Source organism: Rhinolophus sinicus, linkage group LG07 (genome assembly GCF_036562045.2).
Source record: "Rhinolophus sinicus isolate RSC01 linkage group LG07, ASM3656204v1, whole genome shotgun sequence".
NCBI classification, from domain to species: Eukaryota; Metazoa; Chordata; class Mammalia; order Chiroptera; family Rhinolophidae; genus Rhinolophus; species Rhinolophus sinicus.
In genome coordinates, this window is record NC_133757.1 from 7585302 (window position 1) to 7612348 (window position 27047).

The following is a 27047-nucleotide window of genomic DNA, read 5'->3' on the forward strand; positions in this document are numbered from 1 at the left end:
AGAGCGTTAAAGATGCGTTTCTTAAGGAGGGTTCCGTGTCCCTGAGATTCTCTTCCCAGCAGCCGGCACCTTTTCTGTGGACCCTGCTGCTGGTGTGGTCCAGATCTCACCCAAAGGCACTGTGCACATGCACCAGTAACAACTACAGCACCGCTGCTACCTGACTGCCCTTCACCTGCAGTAACGTCGAGACACCCTAAGATTTCAGAAAAATTAAAACGTGGGGGACAATGTGTATCTTAGCAACTGACAGAGGTCAATAATTATATTTAAAGTTTTCAGTTTTATCTGTGTTTTCTAACTACTTAACATATCCTAAATACACGTAATATCTTTGTCTCAGCTTTTTACAGCATAACGTCCATATGCGGGTTTTCAAAATTTAGTAATATTTCTATAATAGCTCTTGTCTCATTATAATGACTGCAGGTGAGAGGGGTCCATGTCAATTTCTCTGGCAAAACGGAACCCCCAAAGGCCAGACCCTGCCGGTTTTGATCCCCAGGTCCCACAGCACTGCACCAGGGCCATGGGGAGCTCAAGGAGCACCCGCTGCAAAAGGCCTCTTCCCCAGAGGCATTAACTAAAAAGCAATGAATCACCTGCCAACAAGCAAGCGGGCAGCCTTCTGAGACACCAAGGCTGGTACTTTGTGAACCAAGTAACTAGCACTTAGAGTTGAGGATCTTGGAATTTGAAGTCTGAGACAGGCTCCCATGCTGACACGGCTACTGCTGCTGTGCTGCGCCACTTTCCATCCATTCAAAACCACTCATTATCTACCGAGTACCAGCAGCTGTGTTCATAGTCGAGTACAAAGCAAATCTGCTCTCAGGCAGCTCGTGTAGTGAAGGCAAAGACCAGCAAGCGTGCAATTACCAACAGAGTGGTAATGACACTCGGACAGAAACAAGCACCAGGTCCTACAGCGCGTACAACGAAGGCATCCAATCCAGGCCCAAAGCTTCCCAGAACAGACACCTGAATCATACAATATTCTCTTCCTATTCTCTAGTGCTCTGTTGTCCAATACAGTAGCAACTAACTATGTGTAATCATTTAAATTTAAATTAATGAACATTAAACACAATCCATGTTAATTTTATAATTAAATAAAGTCAGCTTCCTCAGTCACATGAGCCAGACTTCCAGTGCTCAAGAGCACGTGTGGCCAGTAGACCCGGCCAAGGCAGACACAGAACATGCCTATCAGTGTAGAAAGTTCTATTGGACAGTGCTTTTCTGGTACCTTTACTCAAATGAAGTCTATGGTGGCCCCCAAAGATCCCAAAACACAGAAAGAGGTAGGATAGATGTGTCAAGTATAGAATTGCATTCAATTTATCCAACCACCCATTGCAGAACTCAGGTCACATGGCAAGAATATTTTAAATAAGGACGTTACTCAAACAAATGAAAGGGGGAATTTCAATCTCTGATTCTACCTTCAGATAGGACAAAAACATCTTATATGAAGAAACTTAAAAGTCAATCTGATAGGAAACGAAAATGTGAAGAGCTGTAGGGAAGAGAAGGCAGAAATACAGATGGTTGAATATTGACTTTTGGAGACTTAATTCTTTCCACCTCCTCCAGTGCCCCTTTAAGAAAATCTCTAGACTGAAGGGTTCTGACATTTTTAATTCTTTCAAGATGGAATGCTTTTGAATATATGATCTTTTTATTTAACATATATTGAACAAAAATACCATTAACCAAAAGCATCACAACAGAAAAAGAATTATATGTACCTCTCCAAACAAGATTGTAAAAATAGAAAACAGGACAAGAAATCGTATATATATGTATATATAAAATCACCACAGTGTAACACTTCTCAAACACTTTAAAGCAACATTTATGACACAGCAACATACCAGTTCAGATTTGAAGTAGCCTATTGTGTTTTCATCCAATTGAAAATATCTTCTCTTCCAGTTTTTCATCTACCAGAGATGAACACAGACATAAGACCTCTGTTTCTAAGAATGTCAAATGTTAATAACCACTTAATTATTCTGATATGAACCCACAATCAGAAATGTCAAGCACTGGAAAGGCTCACTACCCTCCTTTAGTGAGGAGACAGATACAGGAACCTTCATTTCTTTTACCCCTCAGGCCTTGAACTCCTAATCCAACTTTGGTGACTGGCTTTTAGCTTTTATTACATGATTTTATAACATGGTTTCATATTTTTAATGCTCTAAAAGTTAAAAAGAAGAGAAAAAAGTACTTCCCCATCCTCCCCATCCCCCAAACCCCACAATATAAATGCTCTCAAGAGTTGAAGAGCAAGAACAGGAAATGTTATTAAACCACATCAAGTTTTTCCATCTCTCAAATGTACAAATCCTTTTACAGGTATTTTATACTTAAGTAGTAAAGCAATAAATACTTAATAAAGTGAACATACTTTGTACAAACATTTTTTGTCAATGAAATAGTTTTTGTGGAAGCACTTCAATATCACTAAAAGTTGGTATTTTGGTTTTAACTGTAAAACAAAAAGAAAGGAACATCTCCTTAAAAGCCCTATCACTCAAAGTGAGTTACAGCCTGATGAGAACTCTGACTTTACCTGTAGACATGGTAGAGGAGAAACCTGCAGCCCTTACCTTCATTTCCCTTAACCTAAAGAAGGTCAAACAATTAGGCTGAAAGAACTTTCCCTTGGCTGAGCGAAGCTAATCAGAAGTGATGTGAAGTCAAACAAAACCACCAGTAGTTTTAGTATTTTCTTCATTCAGAATTTTTTTTTCAGACTTTGTTCATTTTGTTATGAAATTCTAAAGATTTAGCTCACATAGAAAGAATGGCTTCTATTTTAGAAAGGAACTTTGGAACCTTAGAAATCCTGGTAGGTTTACCTACTTTTCCTACAGTTCTGCGTCAGGAATCTGGTTGTTTGAGAACATCTAGGCTAACCCATAAGCTCTTAACGAAGGACCAGGTGCTAAATGTTCTCTTATTTACACTTTTCAAAAAAACCCTCTGGATGGTGGGTTCTATATGATTCTCTTTCCATAGAAACTGAGCACCTGAGAAGTTAAGTAAGTAGCCCAAGGTCACAGAGCTTTCAGCTGAGGTCAACCCAACACCAAATGGAGTGTTGGGTTGACTTCCCACAGCAGTCCCAGGCCCCCTCTTCCCTGTCATCTCCCCTGGAGCTGGTGTTCTCTTTCCCCGACCTATTCCCAAGGCAGGGAGTGGGGGGCTGGGGGGGTACGTCAATAGAAAACGTTTCTGAAATAAACTGTTAGGAAAGCTCATTTAAAAGTGATGGTCAGTGGTAATGAGCATTAATTTACCCAGTTGCTCACAGACCAAGAAAATAACAGCATGGAGTGATGAACATAGAATAACCCTTATTCCATCTCCTAACTCAACACATGCTGGTCTCTCACTTTGGGTCTTTCACAAAACAAACAATTTGTATGTTGAGAATTTGCTGATACACACTCAGTTTTCATTGCTGCACATATTTTGTTCAGCTACTCACCACTGCTCCTTGTTTTACACAATATCCAGCTTTGATAACTGCACTATCTGAAGGTGGTTTCGGAGTAAAGTAAGGAAGATGGCTTTGTGACCGCTTCAAATTATTTCTGTCAATACTTTCGCCACATTCATTTACTTCTTCTTTCTAAAATGAAGCAAAATAAACAAATTCTGTTCTTGCTTATTTAGCTTCAAAGCACACTTGTACTTCATGTTGTTATCCTAGTATAAAATCTTAAACTCTATCTTAGATCAGTTAGGAACACAGATTTGGAAGTGCAAAGTTTTCTAATGAATCTGAGATACTTAATCGTAACTTTCACATTATTGATTAAACCACAGATTTCCATTTCTCTTGTTCGGCAAAGTCCTGCCACCTGTGCTTTTTGTTTGCATGTGTATGGGACAGGGAGGGAGCTTTTTATTTTGAAATAATTATATAGATTCACAAGAAGTTATTTTAAAAGTGCACGGAGGGTCTTATATACCCTTTGAACAGGTTCCCCAAACCTGTTGCAAACTGTGTAACCACAGCACACTATCAAAACTGACACCGAAACACCCCACAAACCGTATTCAGATTCCACATGTTACACGTACTCATTTGTCTCCGTGTGTTTGTGTCATTCTGTGCAACTCTGTCACATGCAGATCTGTGTAACCACCACCACCGTACAGAAGGCTACCCATTCCAAGCCCCTATTCCCAATCCCTTGGCAACCACTAATCTGTTGTCCATCTTTACTATTCTGACCTTTAGAGAATATAACTGGAACCATACAGTAGGTAACCTTTTGAAATTGGCTGTTTCCACGAGGCATAATTTACTGGAGATTCATCCAGGTTGTTCTTTGTATCATATGTTCGTTCCTTCCGACTGCTAGGTAGTTTGCATGTGCCAGTTTTTAACCATTCACCCATTATAAAGCATGTGAGTTGTTTCTATTTTGGGCTATTAGGAAAAACGCTGCTATGAACTCTCACATATGGATTTTGTGTAATCATAAGTCTTTATTTCTCTAAAATAAATGCCTAGGAGTGTAAATACTGGGTCATATATTAATTGCAAACTTAGTTTTATAAAAATCTGCCAAACCTTTTTTCAAAGTGGCTGTACTATTTTACATTCCACCAGCAATTTGGGCGTGGCTCAGTTTCTCCTCAGTCTGTGTCCGCATTTGTGTTACCACTGATTTTAAGATGCGTCCTTCTCATAGGTGTGCAGTGGTATCTCTCTGTGGTCTTCGTTTGCATTTCCCTACTGGCTAATGATGGTAAACATCCTTTCTAGGGCTTAATTGCCATTTGTGTATCTTTTACTTTCCGTGAAACTTCTGTTCATGACTTTTGCCTATTTTCTAATTGAATTATTTTACTGTGGAGTTCTTTATATACTCTAGATTTAAGTGCTTTGTTGGATGTGCAGTTTGCAAATACTGTCTCCCAGCACAGAGCTTTTCTCTTCATTCCCTTAACAGGGTCTTACACAGAGCAAACATTTTTAATTTTGATGAGGTCAAATTTATCAATTTTTTCCTTTTATGGATTGTGCTTTTGATATCAAATCTAAAGATGCTTTGCCTGGTACTAGATCTTGAAGGTTTTCTCCTTTGTTCTTTTCTAAAAGTGTTGTAATTTTATTTTTTTACATGTAAGTCCAGTGCTTTTTAAAAAACTGACTATACTCAAGTTTTCATGTCCCCCAAAGCATTAGCTTCCTGCTTATTTATTAATATACAACACGTGATAATCTACACTACACACATCAACCAAAGGTGTCTTTTCAAGAATGCCTACATTTCAAGAGAAAAACTAAGTACTCGAATAATAACTGGGGGAATTTTCAATCTGTCCTACATTTAAACACATCAACAGCACTAATTATGTACTTAACTTTGTAATCCCAGCACTTAATGTTAACCCAACAGGTACTGAATAAATTAATCATGCAAATGAGATTTATTTGACATTTTCTGAATAATATGTCATCTAAATGCTTTTATAATGAGTATATATTACTTCATAATTCAATAAACTATATTGCAAAATGATACAGCAATAATATTCTTTGGGATCGTTTTTAACATAGAAACTGCCGCAGAATCTTAGAATCTACTAAATAATCTATATCAAAAATTAAAACACAACAAAATCTTAATTCTACACAAAATTAAAACAACCAGCTACAAATAACTATAATATCTTAATACAACTATAAATTGTATGTCCTACACAAGACATAATATAGGAGAAAGCAGCTTAGTCTAGCTATATCTTAACAGGAAGTCATATAGGTTAAAATCATTACTTTTAAAAAAGTAAAAACATAAACATACACACAAAATCCTAGATTATTTTTTATTGAACTTTGATGAACAACGTAACCTCCCACTAAAGCATGGATTTTTTTTGCTCACTAATATATCCTTTGCCTAGCATAAAGAAAGCACTCAATAATAATAATAATAATAATAATAGTAATTTTTTTATTTTTTCCCCTCACCTAGAATTATGGTGAGGACTGAATGTGAGGAGCGGCCAGGGTTCCCAGCCTAAGGGGCATGGTAGTCAGGATTAGGATATAGGCCCCATCGATTATTTAATGTAGTAAGAATTCTCTTTCTGCTAATCACTCTCCCGACAAAAGACCTGAAAAGTATGGTGGATAATATGCTTGGATTTTAACGGTTTGTAAAGAGCCCAAGTCTTCTAAGTTCAAAAAGGCACACAGGTAATGAAAATGCCCAACAATGGGAATCACAATTACTTTAAAATTCTTGTTTTTTCCACTGCTAGTAATTTAATTAACGTTACAAACTCATTCACTCAATAGCAATACAAGAAATTTAAGCTCAGACAAAAGTTTTAATTTCATCACAACTTTGTTTATAAATGTGTTTTTCCTAACACCCACTTAAGATTCAACATACCATATCAGTATTTTAGGGACAGGACTGAGTCAAAATGCCAGTCCTTTGCTCGGCTCATGTAGGCCAGGTTGTTGAAAAATAGGTTTAAAAAATCACACTTTATTCACAAACACTTTTGACTTGGCAATTTTATTTCTAGGAATTTATCCTTTAAAAAATGTTATCTCTGTCTCTAAAATTCATGGTACAAAAATATTCATCGTAGCATTTATGATAATAGAAAATATATATGATGGTCTCTGCCCCAGGTTTCTAGCACAGGGCTCCTAAACCCCTTTAATTTCCTCAGTGATAAGAGCACTAGGAGCATCTTTTGTTCTAATATTTGGTGTTTGATCCCAGTTCCTGACAGAGTTCCTAAAGCCCCTGGAACTTCCTGGGGGACAGCAATGTCTTTTGTTTTCATCAGGTGACTGTTGGTGAGAAGGGGCTGATCACCAGAAAGACTAAGCCATAATTGGAAGTGTGGAATTTTCAGCCCATTCCCCATTCTCCAGAGAGGAGAGAGGGGCTGGAAATGGAGCAAACATGGGTTTGAAGAGCTTAGGGGTTGGTGAACTTGTGGAGGTGCTGGGAGAGCGAAGTGCCCAGAAAGGGCCTGGAAGCTCCATGCCCCTCCCCACGTATCTTGCCCTAAGCACCTTTTCCATCTGAACGTTCATCTGTATCCTTTATCATATCCTTTTATAAGAAACCGGTAAACAGTAAGGAAACTATTTTCCTGAGTTCTGTAAGCTGCTTTAGCTAATTAACTGAACCCAAGGAGGGGGTTGTGGGAACCTTCGATTTATAGCCCATGTGTCAGAAGCACAGGTGACAACAACCTGGACTTGTAACTGCCATCTGAAGGGGGGGGAGGGGGTGGTGGTGGGGGGAAGTCTTGTGGGACTGAGCCCTTGACCTCAGAGGTCCACGTAGACAGGTCAGAATTGAGTTAAACAGCAAAATACCCAGCTGGTACCACAGAATTGTTTACTGTGTGTGGGGGGGGGGGTGGGGGTGATCCACACATGTGGTATCAGAAGTGTTGTGAGGGTGGCAGTAGTGTGAGAGTAGAGAAGAAACACACAAGAGGAAGAGTGGGTTTTTCCTACTCACATTGTTTATTTTAAAAAAAGAAAACGAAAGGAAAAAGAACTCTGTCCAACAACAGTGGATTTGTAAATTGTGTCAATTTGTGGTAAAACTACTACAAAATTATTAAAAATGATGAAGAATAATTTTTGATGACTTAAAAAAAGTTTGAGATGTAAGTTTAAAAAAGCTGTTTACAAAGTACAGCTGACCCTTGCACAATGTGAGGGTTAGGACACCCCAAAACTTAGCTGTCCCTCAGTATCTGCAGGGGATTGGTTCCAGGACCCCCTGCAGACACCGAAATCCATGGACACTCAAGTTCTCTACATAAAATGGTGGCAATGACTGCAGACAGCCAGCCCTCTGCACCAGAGGGTTCCTACCCATGGGGGGCAAACAGTGAAGGTGCTTACTGAAAAATCTGCATATAAATAGACTTGTGCAGTTCAAACCGTGTTGTTCAAGGTTCAACTGTATCTCTTTTCTGGGGGCAAAAGTACACAGAAAAAAGGCTCATTTGTTTGTGACTTCCAAATTATTTTTACAATAAACACTTTTGAAATAAGAAACAAACATAGGTCTTTTTGTACTGACTGTTAATTCAGTGAAGATGTACTGTTTTAGTCTGGCTAACAATACAGAATCAATATACAGTAATTACATCATCACACAGTAGAAGAATTAATTCATTACCTGAGTTGGGGTGATGATGGGTACACCACCAACAATGTCAGTTCTGTAAGACACCTGCTTCTTCCCACATTCACCTTGGCGACTCAGGTTATCAGAATGAGGCTGCGAGTCTGACTGCTTTGGTACCTAAAATAATAAGTCAAACGCATGGCTTTGCAACTAGCATTACATATGATACCCTCTTTTATCCCAGAATTTCCAACTAATAGCCTATTTATAAGTAACTAACATTTTAAAAAATTATTGACAGTATATGTGGATGTACCCCTTTAAGTTCCCATACAAATTCTTCTGTAATACTGCATAATACAGCCATTATTTACCGAGTGCTATTTCATACATTTTCTCATTGAATCCTCCTGTCCAACCCTATGCATAGGGCGGTACTTCCATAGTAGTGTTAAGAAAACAGAGGCTCAGGCGTTAGGGAACGTAGGTTCACATCCTGACTGTACTATGTTCCAGCTAAGTTTGTGCAACTCTCTTCCACACTCAACCACTATATGTATGACACCCCTGTTTATCAGAGCACTTAACACTGTCCTGCAGCTCGGCACTGTTAGCTTTCCCTTCCATCCTTTCTTACCCAAGACTCTGCACTGTCCCTGAGGGTGGGGACTGTGGAAAGTCATCAGCACTGGCTTCAGGACAGTCTATTCCTGAGCACATAGTAAGCAGTCAACAAATGCTGAAAGACTGACTTGATGGATGAATCCAAAATCAGCAGGAAAACAGAATATTTAACATAAATTAAAAGTCATAATGTTCAAATTAACTTAAAACTTATTAGGAATTTTAAAAAGGAATTCCAATACTTGTATCAGTGATAAATCACTCACAAGTATAAACAAACAATGACTGTGACAGCAGTAGAATTTCATCTATTAACACCTCACTAAAGTGCAATCAAAATCATTGCAAATGTTTAACATACATTTTAGTTTTTCTTATGTGGCTTACTCAGGGAATAAGGTACTTGCTTAATCACTATTCCTGTCAATAGACTGTTTCATATAGTCTGTATTTGAATTATAAATTTTTAAGGCTTTGAATAAAACATAGTGAAATAGGCTCAGCACCAATTATGATGCTGAACGTGATATTTAATCTCTCTCCAAAGATTAAAGGGCATTTGAGGATCTTGCATTCTTTCAGAAACATTGTGACAAATATTACCGACAAGCACAGGAGTAGTGGTGTAAAAACATTTCATTGAAAATTAAGTAATAAGTAACTTGTCTGTCATACAGGGTCCTGGCAGCTTCAGAGAACACCATTCGCACCGCATTCAAAGACCCAAACCATTTATTAACGATTTCAAAGCAGCGAGGTTTCTTGAGCTTTATGTGTGTGAAGTCTCACCCAGGAACATTATTAAAAACTTCTGGTCCCCAGGCTCCATACCCAGAAATTCTGATTCAGTACATCTGCAGTGCAGTCCACAAAACTGTGCCTGAAGCAGGAATACCAGGTTTTTCGGAGGAAGGTGTTTTATAAACCACACTTTGAGAAACACTGCTCCAAAGACTGTGCTCTTTTATGAGGCTACTCCCACTGGGTTTGTTGGAAAAGCAGGTAGACGACAGTGTTGGCAGACAAGGCTTTACAAAGAAGCCTCTTGCCAACGACTGGGCCAACACGGTCTATGTATGTATGCGAGGACGCTGAGCTGTAGCAGAGCCCAATCCACATAAATGTAATTTACGGGCAGGGATAACTTGTCTTGGGTGACTTCTGGAACTCCCTCTTCTCTCCTTCCCAATCCCACGTCCCTTAAGATGCTTCCCGTCAAGGCTTTCTCCCCAGGCCTCAAACCCAACCCTCCCCCCTCTCATCCGTATTTACAGGACAATGCCAGTCACTGGCAGAAAAAAGAGAGCTGAGAAGTAGGAAAGAAAAGGAAGAGAAATGCATCCTGACGGGGAATGCCTCCTGAATTCTTCTAAGAGTTGTTTTCCTAAGAGTTTGCATGTTTTGGAGTGCTTGTTAAAGGTAGTGTGACAATGGACAAATTTTACTTGAAAAGATTCCCACAAACACATACGTGTGAACGGGCTGCAAAGGATACAACACCCACAAACAATTTACTAAGAAGCCCACGGTGTTTTCTAATGAACAGCATCATGTATTTAAATTATTTGGATACAGAAAACGTGGCCAAGGCATCCCATTAAAGACAGAAAATAGCATTAAGAAAATCTGACAACCGAGAAAATTAACCATTCACTGTATGAGCTGAAACGTGCTGTTAAAAGGTGAGCCATATGAAAAGTCGTTATTCCCTCTCTCAAGAAATTGAGTTTAGTCATGCATGAGAATTTCCTAAGAAAAACCTTGAATATCACCCTAAAATACATAATGAAATTTATATTGGTTTTTCCATTTTCCTTCCAGAAATGAGTTACTACTGAAAATCTTTGCCTGTGCTGTTAAGTCCAACGCAACTCATTTGTCCTTACAATAAAACTGAATGCTAAATACAGCATAATTCCAATGATAGAGTTTAAGAATTAACTCAGAATTGCATTTTATAACAAAAATAGCTAAATTATAATCACCTTATACAAGCAAAATACCCATGAATGTGGTAACTTTCTTTAAAATTCTGAATGAAAATTAGTCTAAATTCAGCCATTAAAAAAACACATTTTTAGTACCCGACCCACGCCCCCCCCCCCCCAAAAAAAAAAGGCCAGACACCATACATGAGAATCAGAAAAGTGACTCATCAGGCAAACAGCAAGTATCAAACACACTACACGGGCTTGGTGTCACTGCCAGTAGCCTTTCTCTCTCTCCCTTGCTTTCTATCCTTTTTATTGTGACTGCTTTTGAGAGATGTGAATGTATTTTTAGCAGGCATTTACATGTGATCCAAATAATAGGAAATTCTGATAGTAATTAAAGAAAAGGTAAAAAAAATGACTAGAGAATAGAGGGATAAACAAAATGAAGATTAATGACAGAGCTTGAGGATTGAAACCTAAGATGTTTACACACAAACTCCTGGGTATTATGATCTTTCTGAGGGTTCTACCCCTGACGTGCCAGTTGAAACACTCGAATATAAAGTGGAAGTAAGGCCTGGCACTCTGGGGCACATATACTAGTCTGTGAGGACCAAAGTCCTGTATTCAGCCTCCTCTACTTGCTCCCAGTTGCAAATTATAAAAAAGTGTGGAATGCTGCCACAATTTTTAAAACATTAATTTTTAGATTAAAATCTAATATTCATTTTAAATTAAAATCTTTGGTGGAAAAAGACACTATTTTAAAAAAGAGTGGGTTTCTTTCTAGGAATATACCATATACATCTTGGACATTTCTTAATAATAATGGGCCAGAGACCACAATATCTATATTGTTATTAATATAAATGAATAGCTGAAAGCACGCTTTAAAATTGGATTTTCCAAACTTTAGTCACTGATAAGTGCAGGATTGGTTCCTCTACTACTACTCTTTTTTTCTTTTCTTTTCTTTTTCAATACGGAGAAAAAAATGTTTTAAAGGCAGCCATTGTCACACATTCATACAGACTTCAGCAAAGCGAGACGCTGGCGTCAGAGGAGAGGCCATTACGATGGCAAGGTACTATAACCAGGAAGCACGGAAATCACCCCCATTCCCTCACAGTCACTAGCTCTAACCACCCACTCCTATTCTGAAACTACATACTTCCAAATCTCATTTGGGATTTCCAACAATCTTAAGTTTGTATGTCACAGTGTCCTCTTCATGACAATAAATTACACAGTTGACCAAATCATCATCTGGAATGATTCCACACAAAGGTAAACTGCACATATACTCAAATGTAAACTCTAATTTTTCAGAGAAATCTACATGTAAATCATCAGCAATTTCCATAGGGAAGTACGACAAACTAGAGCTACCACACCCTAATAACATGGACATGTGTAAAATGCATACGAAATTAAAACTGCTAAGATTTTTTTAAGGGCTAAAATTAAATAAAATGTATCTTATTAAAGCATGGGAAATTCTGCCATTGCTAGACTAAGAGTTAAATGTGTATCTCTATAAAGATGACTTTTAGTTGAGTGCTGTCCACTCTATATTTACTTTAATATACTTGTAGTTATACCACTTTTTTGATATGCTAAGGAATTTTATATCTTATGTATATTTATATTCTCTAAATTTGAATTATAAAAACATGAATACCAATTGATTTATCTTGAAAAAACATAAAAATTCAACATGTAAAACAAAGCTGCAAGACAATAAAAGCTATTTAAAAGTCTGCATACTTTTGGAGCATTACCCAATCCCTGATCAGCTTCTCTTGCATCAAATAAGCTTAACAGTGCCATATGTATAAGATCATTTTTATACCACTAACTCAAATGGTGAAAAGTCTGAGACCAGTCACTACCTTTTCTCTTAAAGCACTAAGAAATCAGTGCTGCTTTTTATTGCAAATTGTAAAAAATGAATTAATTCATAAAATTACTATATATTGTCTTTCTACAGAAATTTTCCAAATAGGGAATATTTATCAGAAGAGTTAAAAGCAACCAGCAAAAACTTTTCAAGACTATCCACTTCTGAATTTGTTCAAAAAATTGCTTTCCTGAAACTGCACAAACCTAAAATAACTTCCACTTCATGCACAGATCAGACGCGGTGCGTGGGTGTTTTCTGTCATGTGGTAACAAGCTGTTCTGGTGCAAGACCAAAAATTCGACTTAGCGCTGAGAACAGCTTCAGTTATGTTAACTCTTTACTGTGTTGTGATGTAAATATGGAATCCATTTTAGATGGAAACTAACAAGTGACTAACATATGCTGACTTTCAGGACATGTGTTTTGAGAATAAGCTATTTGGGGTCAGTAAAATAACTGCACTTTAGTGAAAACACACTTCAATTTACACGAAGCTCACAGAGGAATTCCTCCCTGAGCCTTTCCACATGGGCCTACTATGTCCTTTTCTACCAGTGCAGCAGGAGGACAAAGGTAAGAAGTATAACCAGGGGACAGAACCTGTATTTGCTTGTCATCATCAGTCATAAGCTCTTGCAGAAAAGTGTGCTTTTGCTTTAGGGACAGAGAATAAGGAAAGAGCTCTTTTCTCAGGAAGCAGTGAGGCATGTGCTCCAGAGTCAGGCTCCAGAGTCAGACTGGGTTAGAGTCTCAGCCCCACAACTTACCAGCTATGAAACCTGTGCAAGCGACTCCTCCTAAGCTCACTCTTACAGATAACTTAGGTAAAACCTCAGTGCAAGGCCTGGCACACTGTAAATAATCAATACAGATTAATGTTTATCAGAAAACCAGAAAGAGAGGGCCGGTGGGAAGCAGGAAATTGGAGCATAGAAAAAGAGTGGAAAGGTAGCAAGCTCTGGAACCAAGAGAAAAAAGTGGGCGCTGCTACAAGTTTAGAGTCTAAGACAAACTGCCCAAGGGCCACGTGGGCAGGACCCTCTGGCTGCCACAGCTCTTCAGATCAGTCCCTAACCCTGTTCCTCATTTCTAAGCCCTTCACCCGTCCTGCTCCTGTCTTCAACTCCTACTCTGTGGAACACCAATCCCAGTCATGACTTAGAAGACAGGAACGCCTACTTTTGTTGCTGGTGCAGGAAGCCTCTTATTCTACTGGGGGGGGGGGGGGACACACACGGGGGACATAACCTCAAGGCAGAACTCTACCATGCATTTTCCCCTACAATAATGCAAACATTATTGTAAGCAGTGGTTAAAATCTAAAGTAGTGTACACCCTTGTCAGGCATATAATGGGTTAAAAAGGCATTTATGGGCTGATTTTGAGGGCCTAGATACACCAAGCACAAGAAAATGTATCCACATTATATACACCTGTCTTTTAAATAAACTTTGAGTATGCAGCCTATTGGTAATTCAGTTATTATTCAGTAGGTGTATTTTCAAAATGTAAAGATTACTTCCAGACATTAAAAATTAAAAAAAAAAAATACTTACTGTAATTTTTATAGCTTTGTTCAACACATTTACCCATTCTACTAGGTCCTGCTGATCATTAGCTTGTAGGAAATATTTCCTCATCCCTGCATTCATAACTGTTGAGAGAAAAAATAAACTACAACACACGAAATTTTGCACTTGTTACCTCTAAGTTTATGTTTGCAGCAGCTGAAAAACTATGCCAGGTTCAATACTGTGACTCTCTCAGATTTGACAAAATGTTAGACCACATATAATACTGCTATTATCACTCAATAACATAGGTAAAACTTTATTTTTAATGGCCACGTTTTTCATTAAATGAAAATACCACAATGTATTTAGCCAATCCCCTAATGATAGACATTTAGGCTATTTCCAATTTCTGGAATTATCCCAATGAAATATCATATACCTACATTTCTCCATGCTTGGGCTAGCATTTCAATAGGATAAATTTCTTAACTTAGACTTGTTGAATCAAAGGGAATTCACATTAAAAATTTGTACAGATATTGGCAAATTATTTCCCAAAAGGTTGAATCCCTTTATATTCCTACCACTAGCGCATGCACAGACCTCTTTCATCTAATACTCCTCACCAGCACTGGCTATTCGCACCAGTGCTGCTTCTGTATATGTCTGCAGCTTCCCAAGGCTTTGTGACATTGGGGCTGGGAGTCTGCAAACAATTACTTCCTAGCCTTGGTTGCTAGCTGGGGTCATGTTCTGCTAATGGGGTACTGATGGGATACTGATGGTGGGAGAGGTAAGGAGAGGAAACTCTTTCACATCCCTGCTCTTGCTGACCTCCCTCCAGCTGCAGCAGCCCGGGCACACACAACCAGCTACTTCTGCTCCCTACACCAGCCTTGCAGTCCCATCACACCAGTCACTACTGTGTTTCCCCGAAAATAAGACCGGGTCTTATATTAATTTTTGTTCCAAAAGACGCATTAGGGCTTATGTTCAGGGGATGTTATCCTGAAAAATCATGCAAGGGCTTATTTTCTGGTAAAGTCTTATTTTTGGGAAAACACGGTAAATCCATGGTAGCCCTTCCTCCAAAGGTTCTGGTAATACTACCTCTTCCTTTAGTCTCTCCAGCCCTGGGGGGTGATAGCTGCCTCATTCAGTTTCTAATTTGTGGTTTAGGTTACTTCAGCATTCCCTTTGTGTGTTTTTCAGCCTTCCAATATATCAGTTATCAATTCCCTATAACAAATTTCCTGGTGTTTTTCTGACTGGCCCCTGATTAATACTAGCATTCTTCGACTATCTATTCAGTGAATTATTCTACCTTGTTTAAATTAGAATGTCTTTGATTATTAAGATGAACTAGTTTTATATGTTTTATTGGCCATATGTATTTGTTTTGTGAGTTTTGTGTATTTTCTTTATCCATATTTCTCCTGAGTTGTTCATTTATTTTTTTATTGATTTATAAGAGCTTTTATATTAATCCTTTCTGTTTTATTTCAAGTACTTTTTCTAGTTTGTCATTTGTTTTTTCACTTTGTTCACTGTATCTTTTATCAAACAGAAATATTCTATCAATCTTTTCCTTTCCCTTTAGTGACTCTTGCTTTCGTACTTAGAAAATCTCCCCAGGGACATCATAAAAATGGTGGCGTGAGGTGAGCCTCTTCAAATCTCCCCTGGAATTTACAACAAATGGAACAACTATAACTCCACAAAGGACTCCCTGCACAGCAGACAGGCAAGATGAAGAGGCCCACTACTGAATTCACCTAAAGGTGGGCGAATCGCATGAGCGGGGGGGAAGAGGGAAGGGAGAAGTACGGAGACGGAGCCACGCGGGCACAGGACACAGACCTAGATCAGTGCTCCGAGCTCGCTGCATCCCAGAACTACCGTAGCTGTGGGAGAGGGAAGAACTCGGACTGCTAGGGCTCCGCTTATGGCCCACAGGGCTGAGGGGGCAGCATATAACATGGCTGAACCCAACGTTCACAGCAGAGACCGTGGAGAAAAGACTGAGGGAAGAAGGCTGCAAACGGTGGTTTAAGCCCTCACTGCTGAGCAGAGAACGGAAGCCTTAGGCACTGAGACTAGCCGCCACCTCCCTAACCTCTCAGAGCTCGCCCCGCCCCCACCTGCCTACTGCTAGAAGCAGAACAGTAGCAGTCTCAGATCAAAAGAACAGAATATTTGCTGTTCTGAGACCTGTGGACCGCAGGCACAGATACGCAGCCCAACTAGTTCCGGCAAAGGGGAGGGAGCTGTGGAAGCAGGACTGGCTGTGGTGGTGGTCAGCGCCATTGCTCTGGGCCACCTCTCACAACTCACCCTGCCCCTGACCCCACCTATCTGGGCGGATCCCTGCAGGAGTAAACAGAACTGCTGAAACATACGGGCTCTGAATCTGGTGCAGGAAGAGCTTAGGAACTTCAGAAGCTCTCCACATCCCCCACGGAGGCGGTGCCCTATAACCCAGGCGACTGTTCACAGAGAAGCCCACCTTCCAGGGAATCCCCCATTGTGTGAGAAGCCAGAATACTGCAAAGAAAATATAACACTAGAGTGTGAGAGAATAAAAGGCTGCAGTAGGAGAGAAAATAAAACATTCTACAAACACGTAATGGAAAACAAAAGAAAGACCTCTTCCTATCAACCTGTTGCAGAAGCCACTCCTGCAGATGTCTAGGAAGAGAAATAATAAATCACTTATGGCCATGAACAACCAAGGCAACAAGACAGCTCATAAAGAAAATGAAAAGTATCCAGAAAATGAACTTAAAGACATGGAAATATGTGACAAATGACCGAGAATTCAAGATTACAGTTCTTAAAAAACTCAACGAGATGGAAGAAAATACAGACAAGCAGTTTAATGAACTCAGAAACACAATCAAAGAACAAAATGAACATTTTACCAAAGAGATTGAAATTTTTAAAAAGAATCAAATAGAATTTCTGGAGATTAAGAACTCAATAAAAGAAATGAAGAATGAAACAGCCCTCTGGGTGGTGAACACACAATGTGATTTACAGATGATGTAATACAGAATTGTACACCTGAAATCTATGTAACTTTACTAACAATTATTACCACAATAAACTTTAATTAAAAAAAAAACACAGAAAATCTCCCCAACTCAAAATTATAAAAATAAACCCCTTTATTTTTCCAGAGTTTATGTACTGTGCTTCCCTGAAAATAAGACCTAGGCAGGCAATCAGCTCTCATGTGTCTTTGAGAGCAAAAATTAATATAAGACCCAGTCTTTTTCTTTTTCTTTTAGGGGAGAGCGCGAACGCAGTTCCCCACTACCACAAATTATGCAGTCGAATTTCCCACATTTGGGGAAATTGCAGGGGTCAGCACATCCAGAGTGCAATGGATAAGCCTCGCCCTGGGAAAACCACCTTCGTGATCACGGTATCTCCCCTGCCAGGTAAGTATGACACCCAGTCTTATATTATATTATGCTATATTATATTATATTACATTATATAAGATCCGGTCTTATAGTAAAATAAGACCAGGTCTTATATTAATTTTTGTTCCAAAAGATGTATTAGAGCTGATTGTCCGGCTATGTCTTATTTTTGGGAAAACATGGTATTTTCTATTTAAAATCTTAGTACATTTGGAACTTTTATGCAATTAAATTTATATATGCCCCTTTAGTGACTATCTACTTGTATAAAGCAAAGCCCACCTCTAAATATACAGTTGTCTACAAACTACCCTAGTCAACTCTTGAATTATAGCTTATTAATTATACATCATATGCATTTATTTTTTAAAACATATACATTATTTATTCTAGGAGCCAAGGCATCTGAATAGCTACACTGTTGCAATTTTTGAAATAAAATAATAATTTCCAAAAATCTCCATCAAAATTTTAAAAACTAGCATTCAGTTGAATATGAATGAGGGAAACAGGAAATGGAAGTTCTCAAGGAAAAAGAAGTTATTTCTCAAATGCAGAAGATTTTGAAATTGGAACTGAGACCAAGACACTAAACAAGAGCTTCTTTGAATTGAGATGAAGGTTTTAGAAAGGAAATCAAATCATTTCTTGTGAAATGCTATAAAACAACTAGTCTGGAAACTAAAGAAATTTAAAACACTGTAAATCAGTTCTTTCATATCTTATTAGATACTGGAGAAATTATAAATGCCATAAATAAAAATTAAGATAAATTAGTAACTCACTAGGACAATGTCAATATTTAGCTAATGTTTTTAATTTCTAACAATTAGTAAAGCGTCCTTTCATAATCTCTCCCCAGCTTAGGCTGAAGCTGAGTTCTCCTCATAATGGCTTCTTCCTCTCAAAACTAACTGTTTTGGACATCTGCTTAGAGCACCTGAAGAGTGAAACTCTAAGCACTTAGTAATTAATACACGACACCTGCTACAAAGTAAGTGCCTAGTACAGTTTTCAATGAATAGCATTTATGTAAGGACCTCTTTTAAGGTAAGGAAGAGAATATACCACTAAAAGGACTTTTAGCACACCTCACAATCTGAATAAAATTCATGTACTTTAAGTCTTATTATTTCATGGCAGGAAGAGGCAGGGACGTGATGGGAGTTAAAAAATCAGAGGCTGGAGTCAGTCAGACCTGACTGGCTCATGCACTTATTAGCAGTATCATCTTATAAAAATTATTTAGTCTCTCTGAGCCCCGTTTTCTCTCATCTATGAAGCGGAATGCCACCCATTTGTTCCTTGAAGGATGGAGATGACGTATATAAAGAAACTAGCATAGTGCTTGGGACAAAATAGATCTTCTTTATCATCATCTGGAGATTTCCAAGTAAGAAAGCATCACGGAACATGTAAAGCAAATTACTGAAAAGGAGCATGTTAGCCATGTTGGGGGAGGGAACAAGGAAAGAAAGAAAGAAAGAAAACTTTGATTAAAAAAAAAAGAAACAACTGTACGAAAGCAGGAAGTTGCCATGCTTTTAAAGCAAGGGCTTCGTGTGTAATGAATACATCCAAAGGTCTGTGTCCTTACTACCTTTTCCTCGAGTACTTCTTTATTTCATTTCAAATCTTTACCATCGGAGTGGATAGATCGAATGGATAAAACTTGAAGCAAAGATATTAGCTTGACTGCAAACAATAATCATCTCACAAACTGGGGTCAACTGATCATGGGCCAAATGGTTATGAGGCATTTTATCATTTTATTTGTCAATTTTCTCTCTTCTTTCTCTATCCGCTCCTCAGTCAGACGTTGGACTTTATTAATGAAACCTCTAATTTTCTTATTTATTATCTATCTTTGTCTTTATTCTTTTAGATTTTTTTTGACGTTTTCTGAATTTTGCATTTGTCTCATGCTTCTTTTTCTATTTGATAGATCTCTCCCCTCAAATGTCATATAATCTTGGGCCATCCATTCATATTTAAAAACAAGGTGCTACGATACTGATTGGAAGCTCTCTTGAATGTATGTAGGGTTGTTGACTGGTGGACTCCACTGCACAACGAGCTCTTCCAGCAGAAATGCCCAGATGTCAGTACCCACGGCTCCCTTCTCTAGGGTATTCAGATGCTTATTCCACCTACACCTGGCTGCCCAATGCTCTGGGGATGGACACAGGAAAAGGTTGCATTCAGTGTGCAGATTTTCATTTAATCCTATTTTCAGTTTCATGCCTCATCTCTCCCCTCATCTGGGACTAGTGTCCCCAAGCACAGAGACTCACTGATTCTATTTCTGGAGCTACTACACATAACATTTCCTGATGGGATGGGTGAAGGGTAGCTGCCTAACTGAGCCAGATGGAGGTAGAGACTGAGGTTGTTTCTTATACAGATGTTCAAACAAAGTCCCTTTTTTCAGCCCCTCCTCACCGTTGCTTCCCTTGACAATACCCAGCCCTAGGTCTACCTAGAGCTGGAGTGTGGGAAGGACTGAAATGGCTAGCTTTTCATTGGTCTCTTCTTCTGCTCCACCGAGTTGTGTACCATTCCTCCATCTTCCACTTTCCATCTTTCTACACTGTGGATTACAGGTATCTGCTAGTTTCATCAAAGATAGTTTACTTCTTGTTCTCATAGTTTTGGGGCAATCTGGGAGGACACAGAGGTGGAAAAGTCTTAATGTTGCCATTGTGAATGGAAGTGGTGGTTCCATCTTAGATGCCAGCGTCTCCCGCCAAAGGCAGGCATTTATGAATCTTTTCTCCACCCTGTCTAGTAGCAGAGGACTAATAAACTATTGGCAGACCAATAAATAACTAATTGTAACCTTTGGTTCCAACTAAAATCACCCATATACAACCCCGATGACTGAGTATCTAATCTATTACTATATATTCCTGTTCCTTCAAACCGTAAGTTTGAGATTTTACATTAAAAAGACTTTGTCAAGAGTGTGTTTCTTAGTGGTGATAAAAGCAATACAGAGGGTTCTCTGAATACTCTATCACATCCTGATCATACCCCACTTTCATCACCGCCAACAGATGCTCTCCCTAATGTACTGCCTACAGAACAAACCTGCCCTTCTCACGCAAAAGAGAACAAAGAACTTTAACATCAACTCTACTCTAAGAAGTATCTTGACTTTAACGTAACATAGTCCCTTCTGATGTCCTAACTTCTGTCCCTTCCATCACTAATGTCCACTAATATACTCCAGGAGAGTGGATCAATTCTCCCGGCTTCAACTGTCACCCACGATTTTAAGATTCCAAATTTCTCCATTCTTCTTCATCTTCAAGTTCCATCCAGTCCTCAATTACTGTCATCAGAACATTCCACTTGGCTGTTTCCCACCATGTCAAACTCCTTACCAAACATTTCACCCTACCTAACCCATTCTCCTTCATTCCTCATTTCTTTACTTGAAGCAAACCTACCTGACACCTCTCTCTTCCCTCAACTCCCACACATCCAGTCACCAAGTCCCTGCACTTTTCCTTCTCATGTTTTTCATCCTTCCTTTCTCCACCCTAACTCAGGCCCTAACGTAAGGGTAGTAGTTTGAAAACCACTCAACTAATCTACCTGCATCAAAACTCTCTTAACCATACAAACAGAAGCCTACCTTCCCCTTATGTCTACTTTCTAGATGCTAATTTCTCACCTCTTGTTTTTTAAAAAAAGAAAAATCACCTGTCAACATATTACACCCCAACTTCTGCCTGCCTGTCTCCTTTCCAGTCTCTCTCCAGCCCTCCAGCTTCATTCCGCGCTCAGTGCCCCCCACACACCGCGCTCTCTGCTCTGCATGCCTGTCCATGAGGTCCCACCTTCCCTACCCAATGGTTAAGGACAACCAGGGTGAGCTGGCCCCCAACTCCAGGGCTTCTTCATTCAGTGTGACTCCGACCACCAAGATCCCCGATAAGGATGTGAAGTGCTTCCTTTGTGCTTTTCAAATAGATGGACCACTGCTTTATCTAGTGACTGTAATCGATGCACTTAGTACCTGGTATTGCATCTGTCAGTGAGACAACCAGCCTGTGAGGGTCTGAAGGGCCGCAACTGCGTCTTATTATTCTCGTAGCCCCAGCGCCAAGCGCAGTGAACGTGTATTAGATATTCATCAAATGTCTGATGAACAAGCTAACCAGATACCCTCAATTACCCCCAACTGTAAACTTTCCATTACCCACAACCCGAAAACCAAATCCTTCCCATTAGTTATGTATTTACTATAGAATAAAACAAGGTAGAAGGTACAAAATCACCTGAACTCTCGCTAGAGGTGCTGACTATAAAGACCTAGACAATGACACACGTGGGTCGAGGGAGGAGGCTGTGCCCGGGACGGGACACAGGACAGGCGTCAGGTGAGGGAGCACTTTGATTTCTTCCCTTAGGTGGTGGTTTCAAGGGACTTTACCTTAGCATAATTCACTAGCCATTAGGTTTTAGTTGTGTAGTTTTCAGTGACTATTTTCTTTCACACTATGGTATAATTATATTGGTCTAACTTAAAATATAACATACAAAATATGGCTACTTACCAAAACAGAACTCAGCTTTTGGCCTTAGCTTAGTTGCATCGCTAACCTAACAAGAAAGAGAGAGGTAAGTCACTCACTTCTTCATATGCTACTATAACCAGCCTTAAATACGGTGTAAACTTCTATGTGAATAATTTCCCAATAGTCATACACATTTGGCACACACATCTAAAATTAAATTTGAAAGGAAACTGAAAAAGAAATGCAAATTAAATCTAGAATATGGGTCCTAACTGTAAGATGTTTATAACAACTGGTACTTCCATGTTCTCTTTGAACAAACTTGTTTTTTCTTCAAAGGAAATGTGAAGAAATTGAAAGTAAACAATTAAAGTTTATGTCACACACATAAACACTTTTAGTTTAACATAATGTTCAAAATACCCTCAATGAATACTCTATAGAAACTATGAATTCTTCCCAAATTGTAGATGTATAAATTAGCTGTGAACTATAAGAAAAAATAATGGTGGGCAAGGGGAAGATCATATACTAAAAAGTCCAAAAATTCAGAAGGCATTGATCTGCAATGAGGAAATCAAAATGGCACTGGATCCCCTCTTGTATATTAGAATACCCAGGGATAAGGGGGTCACTTTGCTAAATGAAGCACAGGGTTCCTTTCACAAGGTGAAGAAACGAGTGGCACCGGGAGCTGCTATCCCTTTAAGTAAAGTAGTTCTCATGGAGCCTATTCACTGCCCACTGCCACGCTGCTGCCCAGGGTCAGGACCGACGCTTGTAGCATCTGTTTTGTGTCTTCAAAAGCAACCTTACGTCTGGGGTTTCTGACTGATCCCAACTTATGAATTCACAGCTCTGAGTCACACTGAAATCTGTTCCAGGAATAAATTCTGGGGAAAAAAAGTGGCATGTCTAAAGTAGAGAACAAACTGTACAATTCAAACTTCCGTAAGCTGTGGGACAGAGATGAAAGTTAACAGAACTACAGAGGTTATATTTTAAAGGGGAAAGCAACGGAGAAAGGAAAAGCAGCTGGCCAGTCAGCCTGCTTGCTTAGTTAATAATTTATTTTTCAAAAGAGCTCCTATTTTTAAAAAGACCAGGCAATAAGTAACTGAAAAGATACAAGCTGATGGGCAATTTCCCCCTCAAATGCCTATTCAATCAAATAGTCCTTTCCATATCACTCATTGAGAGCCAAAAACGCTAGCAGCATATTTACACTACAGTACACATATACTGCAGGCAACCAGGCAAACTGAGGATCTAGAACTTACTTTATAATGGAATTTTATGCTTGCTAATAATAGTCTCTATAGAAGTTAAGCTGCAAGATACCCTGAAGCATTTAGTAAATGTTTTAATTTACAGGAGCACTTGAGGTAAACTTAAACAATATCTGTCTTATAAATTTCCGTAATGTGGCCTTAATATAATGTTTCCCTTTAAATATGTAATCTTTATTGTCCAAGGGCTAATTTGTTTTTTGTTTTTGTTTTTATCAATGAGAATGCATCGGTCTTTTGTTATACTGATAAAATATTTATAAAAGTATCTTTTAAACAGAGGCAACACTTGCAAATTGGTCCCCGGTTGAAGACCTTTCCTAACAAATTCTAGTATATGCAACATAGTATGCATATGCGTATTATTTAATCATATTGTGTTGGTACTTTTCACATCTTATGTCTTAAGTCAACAAATGTGTAAAACACAAAAAACTCACAGAGCTATTAGCTCTCCTTAGCATCTCTATCTCAGTTCCCAAAACATGAATAAAAGAAAATAAGGATAAAAACTAAATCTAGGGCCAGCCCGGTGGCTCAGGTGGTTGGAGCTCTGTGCTCCTAACTCCAAAGGCTGGAGGTTCGATTCCCACATGGGCCAGTGGGCTCTCAACCACAAGGGTGCCGGTTCAACTCCTCGAATCCCCAAGGGATGGTGGGCTCGGCCCCCTGCAACTAAGATTGAACACGGCACCTTGAGCTGAGCTGCCTCCCAGATGGCTCAGTTGGTTGGAGTGCGGGCTCTCAACCACAAGGTTGCCAGTTCGATTCCTTGAGTCCCACAAGGGATGGTGGGCAGCACCCCTGCAACTAAGATTGAACATGGCACCTTGAGCTGAGCTGCCACTGAGCTCCCAGATGGCTCAGTTGGTTGGAGAGCGCGTCCTCTCAACCACAAGGTTGGCGGTTGGACTCCAGCAAGGGATGGTGGGCTGCGCCCCCTGCAACTAGCAACGGCAACTGGACCTGGAGCTGAGCTGTGCCCTCCACAACTAAGACTGAAAGGACAACAACTTGAAGCTGAACAGCACCCTCCACAACTAAGATTGAAAGGACAACTTGACTTGGAAAAAAAAAAAAGTCCTGGAAGTACACACTGTACCCCAATAAAGTCCTGTTCCCCTTCCCCAATAAAAAATCTTTAAAAAAAAAAAGAAAAAAAACTAAATCTAAATTTTACCAAATCTAATTTTTTTAAAAGAACAGGTATTGCAAAAATGCCAGAAAAATCAACAAAGAAAACAGAAATTAGTAGAGACAAAGTAAAATGAGGAGGAAAATCATTCTTTCATCATGAAGATGGTTCATATTTTCCTCAAAATAAAACATAAAGAAACAGAAAGTCAAAGGTAATGAAATTGAAAACAAGAAACAGTTTAAATAATACAGACTTAGAGAACTCTCCAGAGTTCCCCAAGATAGCACCTCATTGTTAACTGATTTCTCCCCTTCTGATGTTCAGATACCGAATCATAAAAGTTAATGTTAACTTTTGCAATGAGCCACATCCTGTAAGTTAACTCCAGATTCTTCCAAATTTTATCAAACAGCATCCTAAACACAGTCATCAAGTACTATGTGCAACATGATATGAACCTGAACATTGTCATTAAATGACACAGAAAGGAAATCACTCCTTTTATTCCCATTCCCATTCTAAGGGAGTTTTTTTTTTTAAACAGGTCTTTTATTTTTTCACACTTATCATGCCATGAATTCATAGGGAACGGGTTCCAGCAGCTCAGGCTCCTTTCCACAGCGTGTGCTTCTCTGGGTGGAGGAGGCTGGTGCTTCAGTTGCACTCAGGTACCTTTCTCTTTGGCTCCCTTCTTTTCCTGATCATTTTTCTTCACACATTTCTGGAAGCTATCTCAGCTCCTGGAGTGCTTGATACGCTCAATACGTACATTAATCCTCTTGGCAAGAATCTTGCTCTTAACTTGTTTGTTCACAACAATGCCAACCGCATGCTGAGTAACACTGCAGACTCTTCCAGCTTTGCCATGGGAACATTAGTAGGGGCTTTCCTTTTTGAACGGTGCCCATTCCCTTGATATCTACAATATCACCTTTCTTGTAGACTCGCATGTATGTGGCCAAAGGAACAACTCCATGTTTTCTAAAAGGCCTAGAGAACATACAGCAGATTCCTCTCCTGTTTCCCTTTGTGTTGGTCATTTTGATGAATTACTGGAAGACAGCGGTCCCACCCATTCTAAGGTATTTTAATTCAAGCGTAAATATAATTCAATACAGAAAGACTACCTTTGAAATGTAGGTAAGTTTAATGGCTCCAACACGTGATGATCCAGAAGGCAGGTTCTGGAAACAAATGATTAATACATAATTAACATCCACCACGATTAATTTATTTTATAATATAATGTAAACATATTAAAAAGTTAATAAGTTAGATTTTTTTAATACTACATTTTACAAATCAACTTTTTCAGTTCAAGTATTTACCAGGTCTGAAATCAAGTTGACAGTGTGGATAACAAAATTGAACTCCATTTTGTTCCACCTTAATACAGTCATAACTAAAAGGCCATTTTTATCATTATAGCTAAACTTATTTTCTGTCTCATGAGCTTAAATAGCTGTAAACAAGATCAGATTTTGGTACTGAAAGCAATGAGAAAAAACATTTAGGGACATAAAAGAAATACAATTATAAGAAATGTCAAGACTATACTTCTGTTCTATTAAAAAAATTAATCAAGTATTTGGATTTTCCCTATTTAAATATATTTAGATTTATTACACCATACTTTATCTATATTGATACCATTTTTCAAAAAAATCATTAAATGATACTCTTTAAACCATACTAGGGAATATGTATATTGACACTTGCATACAAAACATTTTTATTCTTTCCTTCACAGGTTTGGAATGTGGTTTGTGTCTTAAAAGAGCTAAGGAGAAAGAACTAAGAAGAGGGAGAATCATTTCTGGCTAAGGCTATCAGGAACGACTGGGTGGAAGAATGAACAGAACAGTCGTAAAGGAAAAATCTGAAACACAAAGAGCGGAAGAGAGACTACTCCAGGCAGAGAAAACAGACAAGCTACAACAGGCAGATGAGGAAGCCCACAAGCTCTGTACTGGAATGGAAAAGAGGCTGTGCTCGACTGTAACACAGGGTCATACAGGGTTATAGGAGAAAATGGTGGTGTGGGAACTTGAACTAAGAACCTAATTATAGAGGAACCTAATTAAAAAAAGCAAAGTAGCAATGAACTAATACTGTTAAGAATTTGAAACCATTAAAGAAGGCTTGTAAGCAGCTCTGTAATCAAAATTGTGCTTTAATTAATGTAACATGTAATATAATAAATTAGATGGATTATGGAGGGGGAAGATGGAAGTAGGGAAAGCAGATAAAAGAATCTGGAAAAAATAATAAAAATATAAAGGAAAAAATGATAGAATATTTCACAAGTAAAATTAAAACAATCTTGATTTTGCAAGTTTCCCCTGCTATAGATTAAGCAAGATTTTAACTGAGTTTACAATAACGTAAATATAAAAAAATATATTTGGGCTTGCTTTCATGAATGACTAGGAAGTATCTTTGTCAGACCTCTATTAGCTTACTGGAAACAGTTAATTATATGGAAGCCTAGGCATTTCAAAAACTTAAGATTCCCAGACATGAGTCTGTTTGTTGACGGGA

General features: G+C 38.8%; 1 protein-coding gene and 1 non-coding gene across 16 annotated transcripts in view; both read right to left on the minus strand.

Moving 5' to 3' along the window:
- PLEKHA1 (pleckstrin homology domain containing A1) overlaps positions 1 to 27047 on the minus strand; it is a 58214-nt gene that overhangs the window by 13646 nt on the left and 17521 nt on the right. For 10 of the 15 annotated variants that reach the window (XM_074338920.1, XM_074338918.1, XM_074338915.1 and 7 more), the window contains 6 exons: positions 25634 to 25690; positions 22119 to 22164; positions 14168 to 14265; positions 8202 to 8327; positions 3503 to 3646; positions 1878 to 1946 (listed from right to left, as the gene is read on the minus strand). In XM_074338920.1, the coding sequence (XP_074195021.1) occupies positions 1878 to 1946; positions 3503 to 3646; positions 8202 to 8327; positions 14168 to 14265; positions 22119 to 22164; positions 25634 to 25690 (540 nt within the window). The remainder of the gene's footprint in view (positions 1 to 1877; positions 1947 to 3502; positions 3647 to 8201; positions 8328 to 14167; positions 14266 to 22118; positions 22165 to 25633; positions 25691 to 27047) is intronic. The other 5 variants (XM_074338922.1, XM_074338924.1, XM_074338923.1 and 2 more) reach the window with 2 other exon arrangements.
- Positions 17413 to 17576, minus strand: LOC141572994 (U1 spliceosomal RNA). Its single transcript, XR_012498581.1, has one exon. It is a non-coding gene; the product is annotated as a U1 spliceosomal RNA (small nuclear RNA).